Genomic DNA, 18,040 nt, shown 5'->3' with positions numbered 1-18,040 from the left:
ATTCTAAACTTGCAGGTGTGACACAGACATGGAACGTGTGGGCCAGGGCACAAATGCTGCTCTGAGCCCTGGGGCCCGGCCAGCACTGAAATCAGCAGGTGTGGCAGAGTCCCCACCGAGGCAGACCTGCCACCCCACCCGAGCCCTGGCAGTGCTGGTGCCCATCTCCTGCCCCAGAGACCTGTGCCCCTGAGGGGCTTCTGTGCCAGAGGGCAGCCAAAGCCCATGTGCATTGGGGGCTGGGCTCCTTCCTGCAGGAAGCTCCTGGAGCTACTGCTGGCCACTTGCTATCTGTCAGATGATGTTGCTCCTTCCTGGAATGAGGTTTTCCATGGAAGGGGTTTGCAGTAGCACAAAAACACCATCAGCTGCTGAGTTTCCTAGGATGGTTTGATTGTACGGAGGCACTGTCACATTTCAGTCTGATCTTCGGTCTGTTTTTCTGGGAGAAAGATTAGCCCACTCTCTGATGTTCAAGGCTTCAGTTGCTGCCTGTCTGTCTGTGTGCAGCTGGTACAAGGCAGACATTTTCCCCAGACACAAAAAGTCCTGCCTGGACAATCACAGAGCTACATCTTTTTTTAATTTTAACTTTTTAAAATTTTTCCAGAGCCTGCTGGCTGTGTTCAAGGTTTTCTCCCAGTTTTCTCCCAGGTGCACATTCTCCAGAAATTGTGCTTTTACATCCTTTTGCATTTATTAAATTTACCTGCAATGACCAGTCAATCAAAACCCTGGGAAGACATGAACTTCAGGTTGAACCCAGGCAAAATATTTATCTCCCACATCTGAAGCCATGAACTGCCAAGTACTGTCCCTGCTGTCACACCCTGTCTCCTGTAAGTGTGCTGATGCCATTTCAAAGGGGTTGCAAATGAGAAGTTTTAATATTTTTGTAGTTTCCGCATTGGCATTAAAATCCTTGACTAGAAAAATCACATGTCAAAATTTCTAGGATTCTTCCATACCAAAGCTGTCATTTTCACCCTGGATTTTAGAGTGTCTGAACAGTCACACAAGGTTTTAGTATTAGACATTAAAGAAAAAATCTTTGCTGTTTGGCTATATCTTTACATCAGCATGTAGTCCTGATGATTCCTTTAGGCAGGAGCAGCGAACACAAGAATGAGCCAAACAAGCTATTCCTGTGTTCTCATGTCCTGCACAGCAGTAACTGGGAATTCAAGAATGGATTCAGGAGGCAATGGGTGCACAGGGAACCACAAAGACTTGGGGATGCTGAAATGGACCAGCCTGGTGCCTGTGCCCAGGCTGCACTGGGCTGAGTCCAACTGGACGATCTAACAATGGTTGAATGGACACACCATGGGCCACTGGAGACTCCTGCTCCTAATTCTGTGAGCTACAATATTCATTTGTGATTCACCAGATGATTTTTTCATCTTTGCTTGAAATCCAGGAGAAGAAAAGGTCAACATGGAGAAGTGTTCTTCCAGTTCTAGTGACAGTTGTGTCTGCACACCACCTGTGCCCATGGCAGGGTGGTTGGAACTGGATGATGTTTATGATTCTTTGCAACACAAAGTGCTCTGGAATTCTGTGGTTCCCCAAGTGGAGAGCAAAACTGAGCCGTGTAAGTCCCTGCTTTTTTTCAGTGCCTGCTGCTTCTTCCTTTGTTCTAAGCAAGTCCAGGGTTTAGTTTCAGAGCTGACGCCTCTGTCATTAAGATGCCTTCACAGAAGAGAGGGAGGACAGGTGTGGCACAAGGCTTGAACCTCATCAGTGTCTCTCTCTCACGATGGCACCAATGCCGCTGCCTTGGGACACCTGAGTGTGGAAGGTGAGCCCACCCTCAAGCACGGCCATCCAAGTCAGTCACGGGCACAGGCTGCAGCTGAAGCTGCCAAGTGTTGCTGTGAGGCTGCAAGTGAAGAGAAAGCCATTGTGGCCAATTCTGCTGAAGGCTTTTGCCAAGCCAAAGGCAGCTGTGCCCACAGCCTCCCCCTGTTTGGCACTCGGCTGCTGCAGACACCTCACTGTGCAGGTGCCGACGTTCGGGGTGCTGCTGTTCCTGTGCCCACTCTGCTGCTGTTTCTGTGGGCTCCAGAGCCTCTTCAGCAGCAGCGACTCTGCAGCCCTGCTCGAGGAGACATCGCCACCCTCCCCATGGTGGCAGCAGCTCTGTGGGCCCCGAGCTCTGTGTCAGGGGGGCCTCGGTCACAGCACCGTGGCCTGGGCAGCCGTGAGGGCCTGGGCTGGTGGCCAGCCCTGCCTCTGCCCACTGCCCCTTCCTGGAGGCACCCAGTGGCCGTGGCCTGGCAGCACCCCCCTGCCTTCCATGTCCCCAGCCAGCCCAGCCTGGGCACCTTAGGCTGTCCCCACCCTCCTGGAGGGGTGGTGTCCCAGCCCTGAGGGCTTCTGCTGCAGGCCTGGGAGACATTTTGTGGAAGCACTGGAGCAGCTGGGTGTCAGGAACAAGGCGGCTGCCCGGGGGCTGCTTATGGCCTCTGACACCCAATTCCTCAGGTCTTCCCACCACCCCAGCCCCTCAGGGGCCTCCTGTCCCCTTGGAGCCTCCAGCCTCCACATATCCCCCTCACGCCTTCCCATGGTTTTGTCCCGTCTGGGCCTCCACAGCCCCTCATCCATTTACAGCCTCCCAGTGCCCTGTTCCCTCAGCGTCTCCCCCAGCCTGGCCCAGCAGCAGCGCTGCAGCCCCACAGGAGCTCCAGAGGAGCTGGATCAAGAGGCACCTGGGAGCCCTCAGCAACCCAGCCAGCACCACACAGGCAGCAGGACACAGATGGCGCTTCCTGGATGGGACAGGGCTTGTGCCTTCCGCAGAACCACCAAAAGCCAAGGGGCTTCTGGCCATTTTCCCTGCACCACGGCATGCCCTGACAGGTTGCTGAGCACAAGCACCCATTTCCGTCTCTTCCCGTATGCCCTGCACACCCTGGGCAACAAAAGAAAGGTCTTAGGACTCTGTGTATTATAACATATCCTGTATTTACTGTATGTATATTCCCTATGTAGGGAAATACTTTAATAGAGTAAAAGCATGATATTTTAGTAAAAGCCTGTCTGCACAACCCAGCTTTTAATTCAGGTGACAATATTAAAGGCAGTGTCCTTGAAACTCTCCTGGAACAGCGAGAATAAAGAAAAACAATGGCATGGTGTACATGCAAAAGAATGTAAACAATATGTGTTAACCAATAGTAGCTTGTTAAGCCCCGCGAACCCTGTCAGACCCTACAAAAGTGTGCTAAAGATAGAAATAAACAATGTTCACTATACCTCTATGAGGACTCAGTGAATAGTCTGAACAGTTTTCCATTGGCCTATTGGACCAAAATGTTATATATTTCTGTGCAGAGAAGAAACTCTGACTTCCACAAGCTATGGCTGACTTGTTGCTCCTCTACTAATCTCATGCCTTGAGACTGATATCTTATCGAACTATTTGAGCAATAAATCATCTCAAAGGATAGTGGTCTCATCCCTCATTTTTCATCTTGACACCAAACGCACACTGGAGATGTCTGGGGCCATTCATCATTTCTCTGCTCTCCAGCACTGAGGCAATGCACTCTGGCTACAGCTCTGAGCTCATGCCCATGGCAACCACTCCTGGCAGTGGGGCTTCATGGAGCTGCTCTCAGGAACCCCCTAAGACTTGGGGAGTGCCCCAAAACCACCTCAGAATCATAAGATACCCCCAAATCTCTGCAGGAACGTGGAATATCCCAAAACTCACTCAGTAATGGGCTCCCCCTTTGTTCATTATCCCCAAACTTTGACTGTCTCATTGCAGACCCCACCCCACCTCCCCAGTCCCAATCCCAACCCATCCCATCCCTGCTTGACATCAAGACCCCCTTCCCAAGCCCTATTTCCCCCATTTCACACCTCCCAAACTCCATCACATCCATCCTGCCCCACCCAATGCCCATCTCACCCCTCCTGATTTGCATCCCACTTGGCCCAATCCCCTTCCAACTCCATTCCACCTGATGCCTTCAGAAGGCTGACCTAGAACAGAGGCTAGACAAAGAATAAAGTTTATTAAAGGCCTTAAAGGAGACACCTTGGGCAGTACAAGAGCCTGGCCAAAAGTACACCCAAGATGGAGCAAAAATGGTCACAAAAATGGACAACTGATCACAAGGTCTCACATTTTTAGAAGTTGAGGTCCATCACCATACTTGGGTTCATGGTCCAATTACAGCTTCAGATGACGAAGCCCTGTCCTTCTTGTTTTCTCTCTTCAGTCCACCCTGGTTTATGCTTTTGGGCCTGAAACTTGTAACAACTGCCCTTAGTATCAAGCTAGAAAAGGAATTGTTTTGTCTACCTACTCTGTGAAGAGAGCTCACCAACACTTAATATGAAGTTCAAAACTACAAACCTAGGCAGCGCAGAATATGAAAAATATGAAAGCTAAAACTTAAGGCATTACACCCTGAGAACCTGTGGAATCCAGTAATTGTGGGTGGGAATGAATATTTTTTGGGGGGCATTGAGTGGTTTTGAGGTGACAGATCAAACTCTCTCATCTCCTTGAGTGGCAAAAGATGGAGACAAATACACCAAATAACCCCCAAAACCCTCCCATGTACCTCCCTGAATCCCAGATTCCCTTGAAGCACTAGTAAAAAGTGAGGTTTTAGATGCCTTTGATGAATCTGTTGATTGTTACTCCAATTTTGTAAATTTTAAAGGGATGAAGATGAATCAAAGGAATATTAGAGCCAAAACAAAATCACCACCAGCTCACTGTCTTCCCAATGCAGGTCACGGGAAACGTGGGTCATCAGGGCTCTGCCCAGCGGGGGGCCTCCCATAGGGGATGGAGCTGGAGCAGCACATGAAGCTCTTCCTTCACTCGGGGCACTCACAGGGCTTCCCTTAGTGGTGCCTCTGTTGGTGTCTGGTCAAGTTACAGCTCTTGGAGAAGCTCTTCCCACACTGGGGACACTCATAGGGCCTCTCCCCAGTTTGGATGCGCCAGTGCCTGAAGAGGTGGGAGCTTTGCTTGAAGCCCTTCCCGCACTCGGGACAGCGGAAGGGCCTCTCATCCGTGTGAATCTGCTGGTGCTGGAGGAGACTGGAGCTGGTCTGAAACCTCTTCCCACACTTGGGACACTCGTAGGGCCTCTCCCCAGTGTGGATCATCTGGTGGATGATCAGTTGGGACCTACACCTGAAGGTTATCCCACATTCCCCACACTCATAGGGCCGTTCCCCTGTGTAGATGCGTTTGTGGGTAATGAGGCTGGAGCTCTGGCGGAAGCTCTTCCCATATTCCCCACACTCATAGGGCCTCTCCCCAGTGTGGATGTGCTGATGGATGACGAGCTGGGAGTTGCAGCTGAAGCCCTTCCCACATTTCCCACACTTGTAGGGCCATTCCCTGGTGTGGATCATTTGGTGGCAGATCAGGCTGTTGCTGTGGCTGAAGCTCTTCCCACACTCCAAGCACTCATAGGGCTTCTCCCCATCCTGAAGCTGCTCATGGACCACCAGCTCAGAGCCCCGGCTGGATCTCTGGTCACCTTCCCTGCACAGGGTGGGTCTTTCCTCCTCAGAGGAAAAGGGGTTTGGAGCCCCTCCTCCTGCGGGATCTCCAGGGCTTTTCCTCCCCATTGGATTCCTGCACTGTGGAGCTGCTCAAAATGGCCTCTTCCACGAGGTTCTGCTGTGGGGATTTGTCCTCTCTGGTCTCCATCCTCAGCTCCTTGTCTGAGGGAGGAAGGACAAGGAGAGGATGGGATTTGCCTCCGTGCCAGAGGGAAGGGGAAGGAGATCCCCCCAGTGCGTCCCCGGCAGGACGGTGTCGGCAGCGGGGTTGTCCTGCAGCCGGGGCCATGCTGGGCTGGGAGATGGAGCAGAAGAGAGGGGGAAAGGGGCACTGACTTCCTCCTCACCTACTTGGGTTTCCTGGGGCATCTTCCTCTTTCTCACAGCCTCCTTCTCCATCCGGACAAGGTTTAGGATTGGGAAATCCTGGTATGGGTAAAATAGGGGAAGAGTACATTGACTTTGAATGTCTCTCGGTCCAAGTCCATCTCTAGAAGTCACCGGTCATCTGGGGCCCATAAAAACCTCCCAAACACCAAAATTCAGCCCTGAAATTGCCTCCCAGGAGCTCTCCATCTCTGGTCTCTCCCCTTTGGTGTTCAGGGGTTCCTCCCTGTCTCAGCTGCTGGGGGTTACACTTGCACTCAGGTTCCCCTGTCTGCTCAGTCCCTACCCTTTTCAGGCTACTGGGAGTGCCAGGAATCCAAAAAGTTCCCCCTGTTTCCATCTCCTCATTTAGGGATGATGGGGCTTTTTGGATTCCCATGGTCACTTGTCCCCTGATGCTCTGCTTTGGAGTGCAGGGGGTCCAAGGATTCCCCCCCGCTCCTCTCCAGGCTGTTGAGGGTCCCGTGAATTTGTGGTTCCTTCTCCTTTCTATGATCTTCCTTTGTCCCTCCCCCTCCTCCCCCAGGAGCAGTGACAACCTCAGTGACCCATTCCCAAACCCCTCACAGCCCACGGCAGGAGCGGGGATGGAGCTGGGATAGGTCGGGATGGGCAGCGCGGGGCTCTCCGCTGCTCCCACCCGCTGGGAGATTGGGAAAATTGGGGGCAGCAGATCCAACCTGGGGCTGGCTGGGGACCCTGGCTGGGGACTGCCAACCCTTGAGGCTCCTCTGGGAAGATGCAGGAGGGGGGAACACAGAGAGGGCTGGGGGATCCCAGGAGCGGCAGCACTGGCAGGGACTGATTTGTACTGGGATCATCCTGGGATCGTCCTGGCAGTGGCTGAGATTGCACTGGCTGTGTACTGACATCATACTGGGATGATACTGGGAGCAGCTGGGACCATGTCAGGAGAGACTGTGATCACACTGAGGGAGACAGATCATACTGGGATCATACTGGGATGATACTGGCAGTGAGTAGGAGGCTGCAGGGGGCAATTGAGACCAGGTTGTGGGCAAATGTGATATACTGGGAGTGAATGGGATCGTGCTGAGGCTGACTGGGAGAGTTGAGATCAAATGGGATCATGCTGGAAGGAACTGGGAGAAACTGGGAATATGCCCTGCACTCCCCAGAACCCCAGTATCGCCCCCCATATGTCCCATAAGTGTGCCCCAAACCCTCCAAGATCCCCGAGTGTTCACTCAGCACCCGTTCAGGACCCTCCAAAGCATCCCTGGATCCCTGAATGCTCCCGACCCAACAGATGCCCCTTCCAGACACGGCTGGGAATTCATCTCCCATCATCCCAGAACACAGTTCCGCGCCCAAACCTCCTGCCGTGTCCCCTGCCCAAAAGGGCCCAGTTACAGCTCCCCAGGTTCCCCCCAAGTGCTCCCGAGCCGTATACATTCGCCCCGAGGACCTGCAGCCACGGCTCGGACGCAGAAGTGCTCTCCAAGTGCTTCCCCACACCGCCAAACGTGCCTTCCGAGCCACTTCCTGGACTACAGCTCCCATCATGCTCCGCGGCGCCCATGGAACACTATTTCTGCCATGACTCCATCTCCCGTCATGCCCCACGCCCCACCGGAACCCACTGGAGATGCGCCTATAACTCCCGTGATGCTCCGCGGCCCCATTAAACCGTATTATACCGGCGCCTACAACTCCCATCATCCCCCGCGACCCATAGATTCCCTGTTACAGCCCCCCAAGTGCTCGCCCAGACCCCGAAGTATCCCCAGATTCCCCTCCCTGACTTCCAAGCGCCCCCCTGGACGCTCAAGTGCTCCCCCAGACCACGAATTGTCCCACAGAATCCCTAAGTGCCCACCTGGCTCCCCCAAGTGTCCTCCAGACCACCAAGTTCTCTCTAAATTCCGTCTCCAGACCCAAAACTGCCCCAAATGTTCCCCAGAAAAGTTTCCATGGACCCCAAAGTGGTCCCTTTTACCCTGTCTGAGAAAATGATTAAAAAATATTATCAAAGCACTAAAAGTAGGACAAATTAGCATAAAGAGGGATAAATAGTGATCAATTAATTAATGAAGGGAATTGTGGTACTTTGACCAAGGAATGATAATGTTTTTAGTTGCTAAAAATGTATCAAGTCTTTCATATAAATATAAAAATTAGGTTCTAAAAATACAGAACAATATTATTATAAAATAATAAAATTTTATTTTTTAAATTAATTAGATTTTAATGATAAAGAAAAATTCTAAAGAGAAATGTTATCAATGTTTTGGGATGTCTGTCCCAGGTGGGCCATGTCAGACATGCTGAGGCTCGGGGTGAGGAGCAGGTTGTCCAAACAGGGGCAGCCTGCAAGGGATTCATTCTTCTCTGTGGCCAGACAGCCTAAGGAGACATTCAGCATCAGGATTGTAAAGAGTAAATCCTGACCTCCTGATCAGTACACAAAGATGTTTTACAGTTTGAACAGTAGAATGTGGTCACTGTAAGGTGCCTTCTTTGTTAATATAGCTCATATTGCGTCATGTTTTTTAAATACCAATGTTGTTGTACCAGCTTTCTTTGCTAAAATATTGTTATAAATGAAATTAGAATTTTGACAACTAGGTCCCTTGGCTTAATGGCAGTTTAATTAAAAATGAATACAATTTACTAAACTGAATAATAGTGTGGTGTAAAAGAATGCAGTTTAGTAAAATAATACAGTTTAATAAAAAAATAAAATTTATATATATAATCTACTAGTAATTAAGTATGATTAAAGCATAAGCAAAACCCACCAGGGTACGGAGGCTTCCCACCCTGCCTCACCTTCAAAACAAAGCACTTCAAGCTAAACTCATATACTGTATGCTTATACATATTCATTAATGTTTCCTGTAAGTTTCCTCCTATTTCCGATTTTTCTGATTATACGTCACTTTTCTTCACGGCACATGCCTCACTTGTTGTTAGGAGGTCTTCAGTCTTCTTTTGGTGGTCTTTTGGTGAAGGCTTCTCTTCTTCCTCATTGTCCTTTGGATAACCTTACAGGTTTGCATGTGCGTACTAAGCCTTGTGTTATGTTAGTCTACTAATTACCCTTATGTTTACTAATCCTTACGCCCAATGCCTAAATTTCTTCTAATTTTGGACCATCTCAAGGCCATTTTGGTCTTGAGACACCATTTATCTTCTAAACTACATCCTGTACCTCAATTTTGACATGTAACATCTGCAAAGGGGTACATCTGCTTTGTAACACTGATTCTTGATTGTTTCTAATAATAACTTTAATAACAGCTACAATTTAGTTAGCACGAACCAATTCCATTTATTACAACTGTAAATACCCCTTATGCACCTTTTTATTGATTTCCATGCTAACGGCCTTGCTTTCTTCCTTGCTATGGATAAACTTGTATTTTCTCAATTTCTTCTTTTGCTAACTCAATTGTTTGGCTGCAGACCAGTTGCTAAGCCCATCCACATTCAGCTCTTAGTCTTCAGAGGGAAACTTTGAGCACAGTGAGAATCTCCCAGTGTGCAAGAGGGTCCCTGTGTGCCAGGTGCAGCTGGGGCCTCAGCCATCTCCTCTCTCAACAGGTTCCCCTCTGCAGCTTCACAGGAAAGGCCAAACACCTCCCTCAGGGACACCTGCACCACACATTTCACATCTCCATGCCCATACGTGATGTCCCTGTCACAGCTGCATTACCAGCTTGCTGCTGTGCAGATGCTGCCACCACCCAAAGCAAGGCCCTGTGTCCCTGAAGGGACCCGCCCTGCTCTGTGGCCTGGACTGAAGGTGGGTCCCTCCTGCCAGGGCAGGGCCTGACACAGCTCTTCTGTTCCAATAAAGAGATGGAGCTGTCACCCCAGTGTCTGGCTGGTACCACCAGCAAAGCCCACACAGCACCAGCCCCGGCTGAGCTCCATGTCCAGGAGCAGGCAGGGCTGACCACGGTGTGGGCAGGCAGGAGCCAGGCAGGGGCTGCTGTGACCAGCAGCGGGGCCCCGAGGGGCTGGGGGAGTCTGTGTTGAGTGTCCCTGGGCTGAGGGCACATTTCCTTCAGTGGCATCACCTGGGCCTGGACCTCCTCCAGTGCCAAGCCCAGGAAAAGAGGGAACCATCAAGAGCATCTCATGGGACAGAACATGACCAGCAATGTCAGCAGGCAAAACCAAGGTTTTGTTTAGCAATGACCCTTTGATGAAGTCAAAGATTTACAATCAGTCCAGTACAGATTGGAGTACAGATGGGAGAACACTCAGGGGGTACAGCCAAGGCCATGAGGTCACAGCAGTCTCTGGGGTGACAGCAGGCTGAGGTGACAGCAGGCTCTGAGGTCACAGAGGTCCCAGAGCCCCGTGGTTGCACAGCACCACAAGGACCGAGCAGTCAGTCCTTGACCACGACTGCTGTGGCAGTAGCGGTGCTGACATTGGGACAGCGGTGTCAGGACAGTGGTGGCAGCAAGAGCTGCAGGACTGGCAGTGGGCAAGGCACCATGGCCTTTGCTCTGCGCCTCCTCCTCCTGCTCCTCCTGGCAGTGGCCCTGCCTGACAGGGCTGCCCAGGCTGCTCCGTGGCGAGCACAGGGAGCAGGTGAGCCCAGGGCCTGGCTTCCCTTTCCTGAGACAGCACTTCCTTCTCCCTGGGAAGCATTGCGGATGGTTTTCCCCCAGGGCTTAAGGGAGGGCTTCCTCTGTGGGAGGGAGAGAGTCCCCAGAGCCCCTGGGCTGGTCCCGCTGCCCCACCAGGGATGTTGCATGGGGCCTGCAAAGAAGGTGGAGAGTGACCAGAGCCAGCCCAGAGCTCCCCAGGCCCCTCTGCAGCTTTGGCCATGTCCACCGACATCTGGCTGCCACGGCCTTTCCCAAACCCCTTGCAGTGCCCAGTTCCCTAATGCAGAAGGGCGTCCCAGCACACCATGGAATGGTTCTGATCTGTGCTTCCTTCCAGATGAGGGTGGTAGGAAGGCTCCTCCAGCAGCTTGGCTGCATGAAGATTTTCTGCCTCTGGAGCCCCATGCAGGTATATTCTCACTGTCCCAGCAAGAAATAATCATTGACCACCTGTCATGAACCAGGTGACAGAAGCTTCTGTGGCTGTTGAGTTACAGGTGTGTCTGCATCAAGGACATTTCAAGCTCCTTTTCTGGTTGCTGCACGCAAGCCCAGCTCCCATCACAGGGGTGAGTGTTGTGTCCTTGCTGATCCCACAGGCTTGAGCCCTGGTTCTGTGGGATCCATTCATCTGAAATGGAAATACTTTCTGTTAAGGTTCTCCTAGAGGGAGGAATAAACCCACAGAAGACAAGATGCTGAGTGAACTGGATAGACGCCATGGTGGGTCCAAGTCCCTCAGCCTTCTCCTGACACTCAGCAGCCAGGGGCTTTCTCTGCACATCTGGACATGCCGTGCCTGGCACAGTGGGAAGGGATCCATGGCAGCTTCACTGCCCCCTGCTGCTTTCATGTCCTGCAGGGCTGTTTCCCAGCCTGGCCTGGCTACAGCTTCTCCCCAGCCTCTGCAGGAAGGCATTTGGCATCAGCTGACAGGGAGCCCAAACTGCAGCACAGGCCATGCACAGACAGAGATCCCTTGCAATTTCCCAGTCTTGGGGTAGATGTGGAATGGCAGCTCTTTGGAGGAGGGAGGGCCCTGTCCTGGCTCTGAAGTTTTGATGGCTTCCTGAACCTTATTCATGACTTGGACAAGTATTGCCTTTTGAAGATGCCACCTTCCTGTTGGGGAACAGCCCCACCTGATCCAGCTGTGGCTCTTCTTTTCTCCAGAGATGAACCCAAAGGCTGTGCTGAAGGCAGCGTTTCCCGGAGTGGCTCATGGGCAGCCTCTGCTGCAGGAAGGGAGGCCATGCCAGGCACAGTCCTAGGAGGTAATTGCTGTGCCCCTGGGCCTGAGCCCTGCTGAGGCTTGAGCTGCCATCTCTGTTGCTTGGCTGTGTGAGCACAGTGCAGAGGAATTATCCTGAGCAGGCTCAGGGCACTCGGCTACTGAGCAGTTCTGCTGAGGTCCCTCCATGGGAGACACATCCCAAAACCTGGCAGCGGCTTCAAGGAATGCCCATGGTGGGGAAAGGGCTGAGGGGAGGGTAAAGCTCCAGTGTGCCCTGAGAGGGCCTGGCTCTGTCCCCTTGGGCTGGGGGAGCTGTCCCAGCTGAAGGACGGAGGGCAGGAGAGAGGGCAGGACGGAGGTAGGGATGTCTGTGGCACTGAATGCTGCAGTTTGGCCCAGGGCTTAATGGTTACCTCTGTGGCAGGGAGAGCCCCTGGGCCCTGGTCTGGTGCCGCTACCCCACCAGGGATGTTGCATGGGGCCTGCAAAGAAGGTGGAGAGTGTCCAGAGCCAGTCCAGAGCTCCCCAGGCCCCTCTGCAGCTTTGGCCATGTCCACTGACATCTGGCTCCCTTGGCCATCCCCCGACCCCCTTGCAGTGCCCAGTTTCCTAAGGCAGAAGGGGGTCCCAGCACACCATGGAATGGTTCTGATCTGTGCTCCTTTCTAGACAAGGGTGGTAGGAAGGCTCCTCCAGCAGCTTGGCTGCATGAAGATTTTAAGCCTCTGGAGCCCCATGCAGGTATGTTCTCACTGTCCCAACAAGAAATAATCATTGACAACCTGTCACAAACCAGGTGACAGAAGCTTCTGTGGCTGTTGAGTTACAGGTGTGTCTGCATCAAGGACATTTCAAGCTCCTTTTCTGGTTGCTGCACGCAAGCCCAGCTCCCATCACAGGGGTGAGTGGTTTGTCCCTGCTGATCCCACAGGCTGAGCCCTGGTTCTGTGGGATCCATTCATCTGAAATGGAAATACTTTCTGTTAAGGTTCTCCGAGAGGGAGGAACAAACCTACAGAGGATAGTAAGTCGCTGGAGACATCCAAACACATGGATAAGATGTTGAATGAACTGGAGAGACGCCATAGTGAGTCCATGTCCCTCAGCCTTCTCCTGTGACTCAGCAGCCGGGGGCTTTCTCTTCACATCTGGACATGCTATGGCTGGCACAGCAGGAAGGCATCCATGTCAGCCTCGCTGTCCCACTGCTGCTTTCACGGCCTACAGGGCTGTTTCCCAGCCTGGCCTGGCTGCAGCTTCTCCCCAGTCCCTGCAGGAAGGCATTTGGCATCAGCTGACAGGGAGCCCAAACTGCAGCACAGGCCATGCACAGCCAGAGATCCCTTGCAATTTCCCGGTCTTGGGCTAGATCAGGTGTAGGAGCTGTTTGGAGGAGGGAGGGCCCTGGCCAGCCCCAATAACCTGGCCTTTCTCCTGATCCTTAACCATGACTTTAACAAATATTGCCACTTGAACATGCCACCTCCTCAATGGGGAATGGTTCCATCTGATCCAGCTGTGGCTTTTCCTTTCTCCAGAGATGAACCCAAAGGCTGTGCTGAAGGTGCCATTTCCCGGAGGAAGCAGTGGCTCATGGGCAGCCTCTGCTGCAGGAAGGGAGGCCATGCCAGGCACAGCCCCAGGAGGTAATTGCTGTGCCTCTGAGCCTGAGCCCTGCTGAGGCTTGAGCTGTAAATCTCTGCTCCTTGGCAGTGCCTGCCTTTCAGGGATTTTGCACAGAGCATGGAAAAGGTGTTGAGAATGTCCAGAGCCAGTCCAGAGCTTTCCTCAGGCCCCTCTGCAGCTTTGGCCATGTCCATTGACATCTGGCTCCCATGGCCTTACGTGACCTCCTTGCAGTGCCCAGTTCCCTAAGGCAGAAGGGGATCCCAGCACACCATGGAATGGTTCTGATCTGTGCTCCCTTCTAGATTGGCATGGTGACATGGAGCATTTGGAAGTGCTGGTAAATGGCGGTTTGAAGACCTTGCCAGATGCTGGAGGCAAGTTCTCAATGTCCCTTTCCGCACAGAACAATCCGTGTCAAGGTGGCAAAAGCTCACTCATGTGCCATTTCCCTCAAGAATCTGAAGGTTGACGGATTCTGGAAACCTTGCCCTGCTCCCTTCTGGAGCCCTGAGTGATCCCACAGCATTGCTGTCAGTGGGAGGAAGGAGCATTTAGCTGTCAATCCTCTTCCTGTGTGTAATGCCAGTGTCTCCTTCCGTGTGCTCTGTGCAGCCACAGAGAAGAGCAGAGAGGGAAGGGCTGGGCTCAGGGCTGTGCCCTGGGGCTCTGCCTTGTGTGGCTCCTTTCTGGCCCCAGGGAACCTGAGATGCTCCTGCTCCAGCTGCCAAGCCCTGGCCCTGCTTGAGGCCCAGTTTAGAGCTGCTGGCAGCTCCAGGGAGTCCTTTCTCCCCTGACTGCCGTGCAAGGGGCTCCTTCCATCCCACTGTGGGCCCACTGCAGGCACGTGGTCCCCCTGCCCTTGCTCCTGAGTGGAAGGCAGAGAGGAGGGAGTGTCTTGGAGGGCAGCAGTCACCTGGGTGTACTCATTGCCACTCCAGCCTGAAGAAGAATCTTCAGCAGTGTCACGGGAGTTGTTCTGTCCTGACTTTCTTTGCAGATGAACCTGATGATGAAGATGATCCGGATTCCCAATCCATATCAGTTACTGAGCCTGATGATGAGGAAAATTATGAGGGTAGGTCAAGGCCTTTCCCCCTGGGAGAGCTGCCAGCTCAGAGCCCAAGGCTCGGCCAGGGTGGCATTGCTGCAGGTGCCAGGACAGAGCCGTACATGGTTGTGCCCTCACCCTGCGTGATCCTCTCACTGCTCCTGTGGCTCAGTGCTGCCTGTGCAGATCAGCAGACATGACTGAAGCTTCTGTGGCTGTTGAGTTATAGGTGTGTCTGCAGGGAGGACTTTCCCAGCTCCTGAGCTAAATTCTGCCAGCAAGCCCAGCTCCCATCACTGGGGTGTGTGGTGCCTCCCTGCTGATCCCACAGGCTGACCACTGGTTCTGTGGGATCCATTCCTGGGAAATGGAAATATTTTATATAATGGTCCCCTGAGAAAGAAGAACAAACCTATAGGAGATAGTAATGTAGCAATGGGGGAACTCAAATACCTGGACATAGTCCTGAATGATCTGGAGGGATGCCATGGTGGGTCCATGTCCCTCAGCCTCCTCCTGACACTCAGCAGCCAGGGGCTTTCTCTGCACATCTGGACACGCCGTGTGCTGGTACAGCAGGAAGGAATCCATGGTAGCCTCACTGCCCCACTGCTGCTTTCATGGCCTACAGGGCTGTTTCCCAGCCTGGCCTGGCTGCAGCTTCTCCCCAGCCTCTGCAGGAAAGCATTTTGCATCAGGTGACAGGGAACCCAAACTGCACCATGGGCCACGCACACCTTGAGATCCCCTGAAAATTTCCAGTTTCAGGCTAGTTCAGGTTTAGGGTCTGTTTGGAAGAGGGGTGGCCCTGGAGCATTTCCAAAACCGTGGGCATTTTCCTGATCCTTATCCATGTCTTTGACAAGTATTGCCTGGAGAAGACCAGCACAGCACAGAGAAATTGTGCCATTCGAGCTCAGGGGGTTGAGCAGTCTTGTGCCAAGGGGTGGCAAGGTGCCTGCAGGCCCCAGCTCTGGGGGAAACAGAGAACGTCCTGGCTGTATCCAGCGTGCTGCCAGCTCAGCAGTGGAGCACAGCACAGGTTCACACTGCCCATTGCTCCCACAGATGCAGCTGGCACCACAGCACATGCTCAGAAGATCTGGGAGAGCATGAGAAGAGTTTTCTACCAGGGAACAGATGGTTTGATTAAGTTAATGGCCATTGTGGCTGGTGGAGCAGTTTTCCTGATGATGTGCTGTGCCGGAATCTGGTATTGCCGGAAGGGAAAACGGTGAGTGTTTTGCAATCTCGGCCTCAAACAGCTTCTTGAAAGGCTGCTCATAGTCAGGAAACATTCCCAGTGAGGCTGCTGTGCACTTGTGGGTAGGCCTTGGTTGCCCAAATAACTCTGCTGAGAGTTCTGCTGCTGCCCAGGCCTTTCATTGGCCTCTTAATTGCTGGGCCTTGTCCTGGGGAGCCCGCTGGGGCTGCAGCCAGTGCTGGCTCCCACTGAGGCTGCCTGGCCAAGAGCAGCCCCAGGAGCAGCAGGCAGAGGCAAAGCAAGGTGGGCAGGAGAAAGAGCGGGGACGAGATTGCCCTTGAAAGGCAGAGGCGCTCTGGGGCCCGCTCCCGGCCAGGGACCCTGCCCAGAGCCATCCCCTGCTCGCTGGGGCCTTGAGGGGCAGCTGTCCAGCTGGGCCAAGCTGTGCCAGCAGCTCCAGCCATGCTGGGGAGCCTTGGCCGCTCTGGGCCCTGCTGTGCAGGAGGGTCCCTGAGTGCCAGCGGTAGCTGGGGGCCTCAGCCACGTCCTCTCTCCACAGGAGCACCTCTGCAGCTTCAGAAGAGCAGCCAAAGATTCCAGTGTCTGAGAAGCTGACTTGTTATCCTCGCTCTCCACATCTCTCCCCATCTGCTGTGCTGCAGCTGCATCCCCGTCTTGAGGGCATCCCAAGACGCACACCTCCCAAGCGAGACCCTCTGCCCCTGAGCCCCCTGGCCCTGTTCCCTGGCCAGGACTGAAATTGGGCAGCCCCTGTCCACCAGAGCAGGGGTTGGCCCATGATTTTTGTTCAAATAAAGAGATGGAGCTCTCACCCCAGTGTCCAGCTGGTACCACCAGCAAAGCCCACATGGTACCAGCCCCGGCTGAGCTCCATGTCCAGGAGCAGCTGGGGGTGCCCACGGTGTGGGCAGGCAGGAGCCAGGCAGGGGCTGCCGTGACCAGCGGTAGGGCCCTGAGGGGCTGGGGGAGCCCATGCTGAGCGTCCCTGGGGTGTGAGGGCACATTTCCTTCAGTGGCATCACCTGGGCCTGCACCTCATGAGACACACAGGGCAAATTTGGGCTCTCTCCTAAGGTGTGCAGGGATTCCCCATGAGGAGTGCAGTGGGGTTAAATTGAGAGGGTTTTTTACTCTTCTCAGCACAGCAAAGGGGACAGTCTTGGCTGAGGTTTTGCAGAGCTGGGAGGAAGCCTCTTGTGAGCCCTTGGGCCCGGCCTGTGGGCACAGCGGGCAGGTGGAGCCCATCCCTTGAGGCCAGTCCGGGCTGCTCGGGCCAGGCTGGGCCGGGTGAGCCGGGCCATTCTCTGGGGCACAGGAGGCACCCAGGGCTATAACTGGGGCTGTGGTTTTTCAGCTTGAAGGGAGGCTGGCTCTGGTGATTCAGAGGGCACAGCTTAGATCCCAGTTACCTTTGTAAACCTGCTGGGGAAGTGTTGAGGGCAGAGAGTTCCAACCCTTCTCACTGGGAAGCTGGGCTGATGCTGTGGGGTTTTTTAATTTTTTGGCCTCTAAATTTGTGTCCTGGCAGAGGATTAAGTTTGCTTGCTCTCAGTAAGCCCCTTTTCTTCTTGGTGCTGTTGTAAATGAAATTAAAATCAGACAACTAGATCTATTGAGTTAACAGCAATTAAATAACAAGGGAAAAAAATATACAATTTAGTGAATTGAATGTCCTGGTTTAGGGCAAATTCGGGAGAAAACCTCCAGTGGGGATCCCCCCCGGGAAGCAAACCCATGCGGCCCTTTTCCCCCCACCCCCCAACCAGTTCGGGAAGAGATTTCTCTGAGAGAAGTGGAAAAAACCTGTTTATTTCACAGGCACAGCACTACCCAGCACAAGAATGAACAATATCAAATTACAAAACCTCTCGCCATTCAGAAGAGATGACAAACTCCAGAGGGTCTCTTTCCTGTGGGTGTTCGCTCTGTTATCAGTCCCTCTGGTGCTGGAAAATGCCGCTGCCCAAGCTGGGCTCCTGGTAGTCCACAGGGGCAAGCTCCCGGTGCTCCCCCAAGTCCCCAGTTCAGAGCAGGTTTGAGTCAGAAAATTCAGATTTTCTTTTTCAGAAAAGGGAAAGAAAACAGTCCAGGAAGACCTCTCTGCTCCGGCTAGTTGGAAAGCCAAGGCGATCTGTGTCTTGTTGTCTGTCTGTGCTGTAGTCAAAACTCCCGATGCGGGGGGAGCAATTACAGTCTGATAACAGACTTGGTGCTTCTTTTCCACTCAATTTTACTCTCAGATGGAATTTTAAGAATAAAAAACCTGTGTCTGGGTTAGGTGGACGAATGGGGATACAATTTAACAACATAATCAACCCGGGACATTCCACCCCTTATCCCCATATCGTCGACTTACTGACAAAACTAACATTCCAACTCTGCAC

The 18,040-nt window shown here is 53.0% G+C and overlaps 1 protein-coding gene across 1 annotated transcript in view; it reads right to left on the bottom strand.

The window, feature by feature from the left end:
* Positions 1-18,040, bottom strand: part of LOC111944177 (uncharacterized) — a 110,359-nt gene that overhangs the window by 25,008 nt on the left and 67,311 nt on the right. Inside the window, 1 exon segment of the mRNA XM_086872755.1 lies at positions 5,000-5,307. Coding sequence (XP_086728881.1) covers positions 5,000-5,307 — 308 coding nt within the window.

This window comes from Cyanistes caeruleus, unplaced genomic scaffold (genome assembly GCF_971803275.1).
Source record: "Cyanistes caeruleus unplaced genomic scaffold, bCyaCae1.hap1.1 HAP1_SCAFFOLD_76, whole genome shotgun sequence".
NCBI lineage: Eukaryota > Metazoa > Chordata > Aves > Passeriformes > Paridae > Cyanistes > Cyanistes caeruleus.
This window is presented reverse-complemented; position numbering and strand designations above follow the sequence as displayed.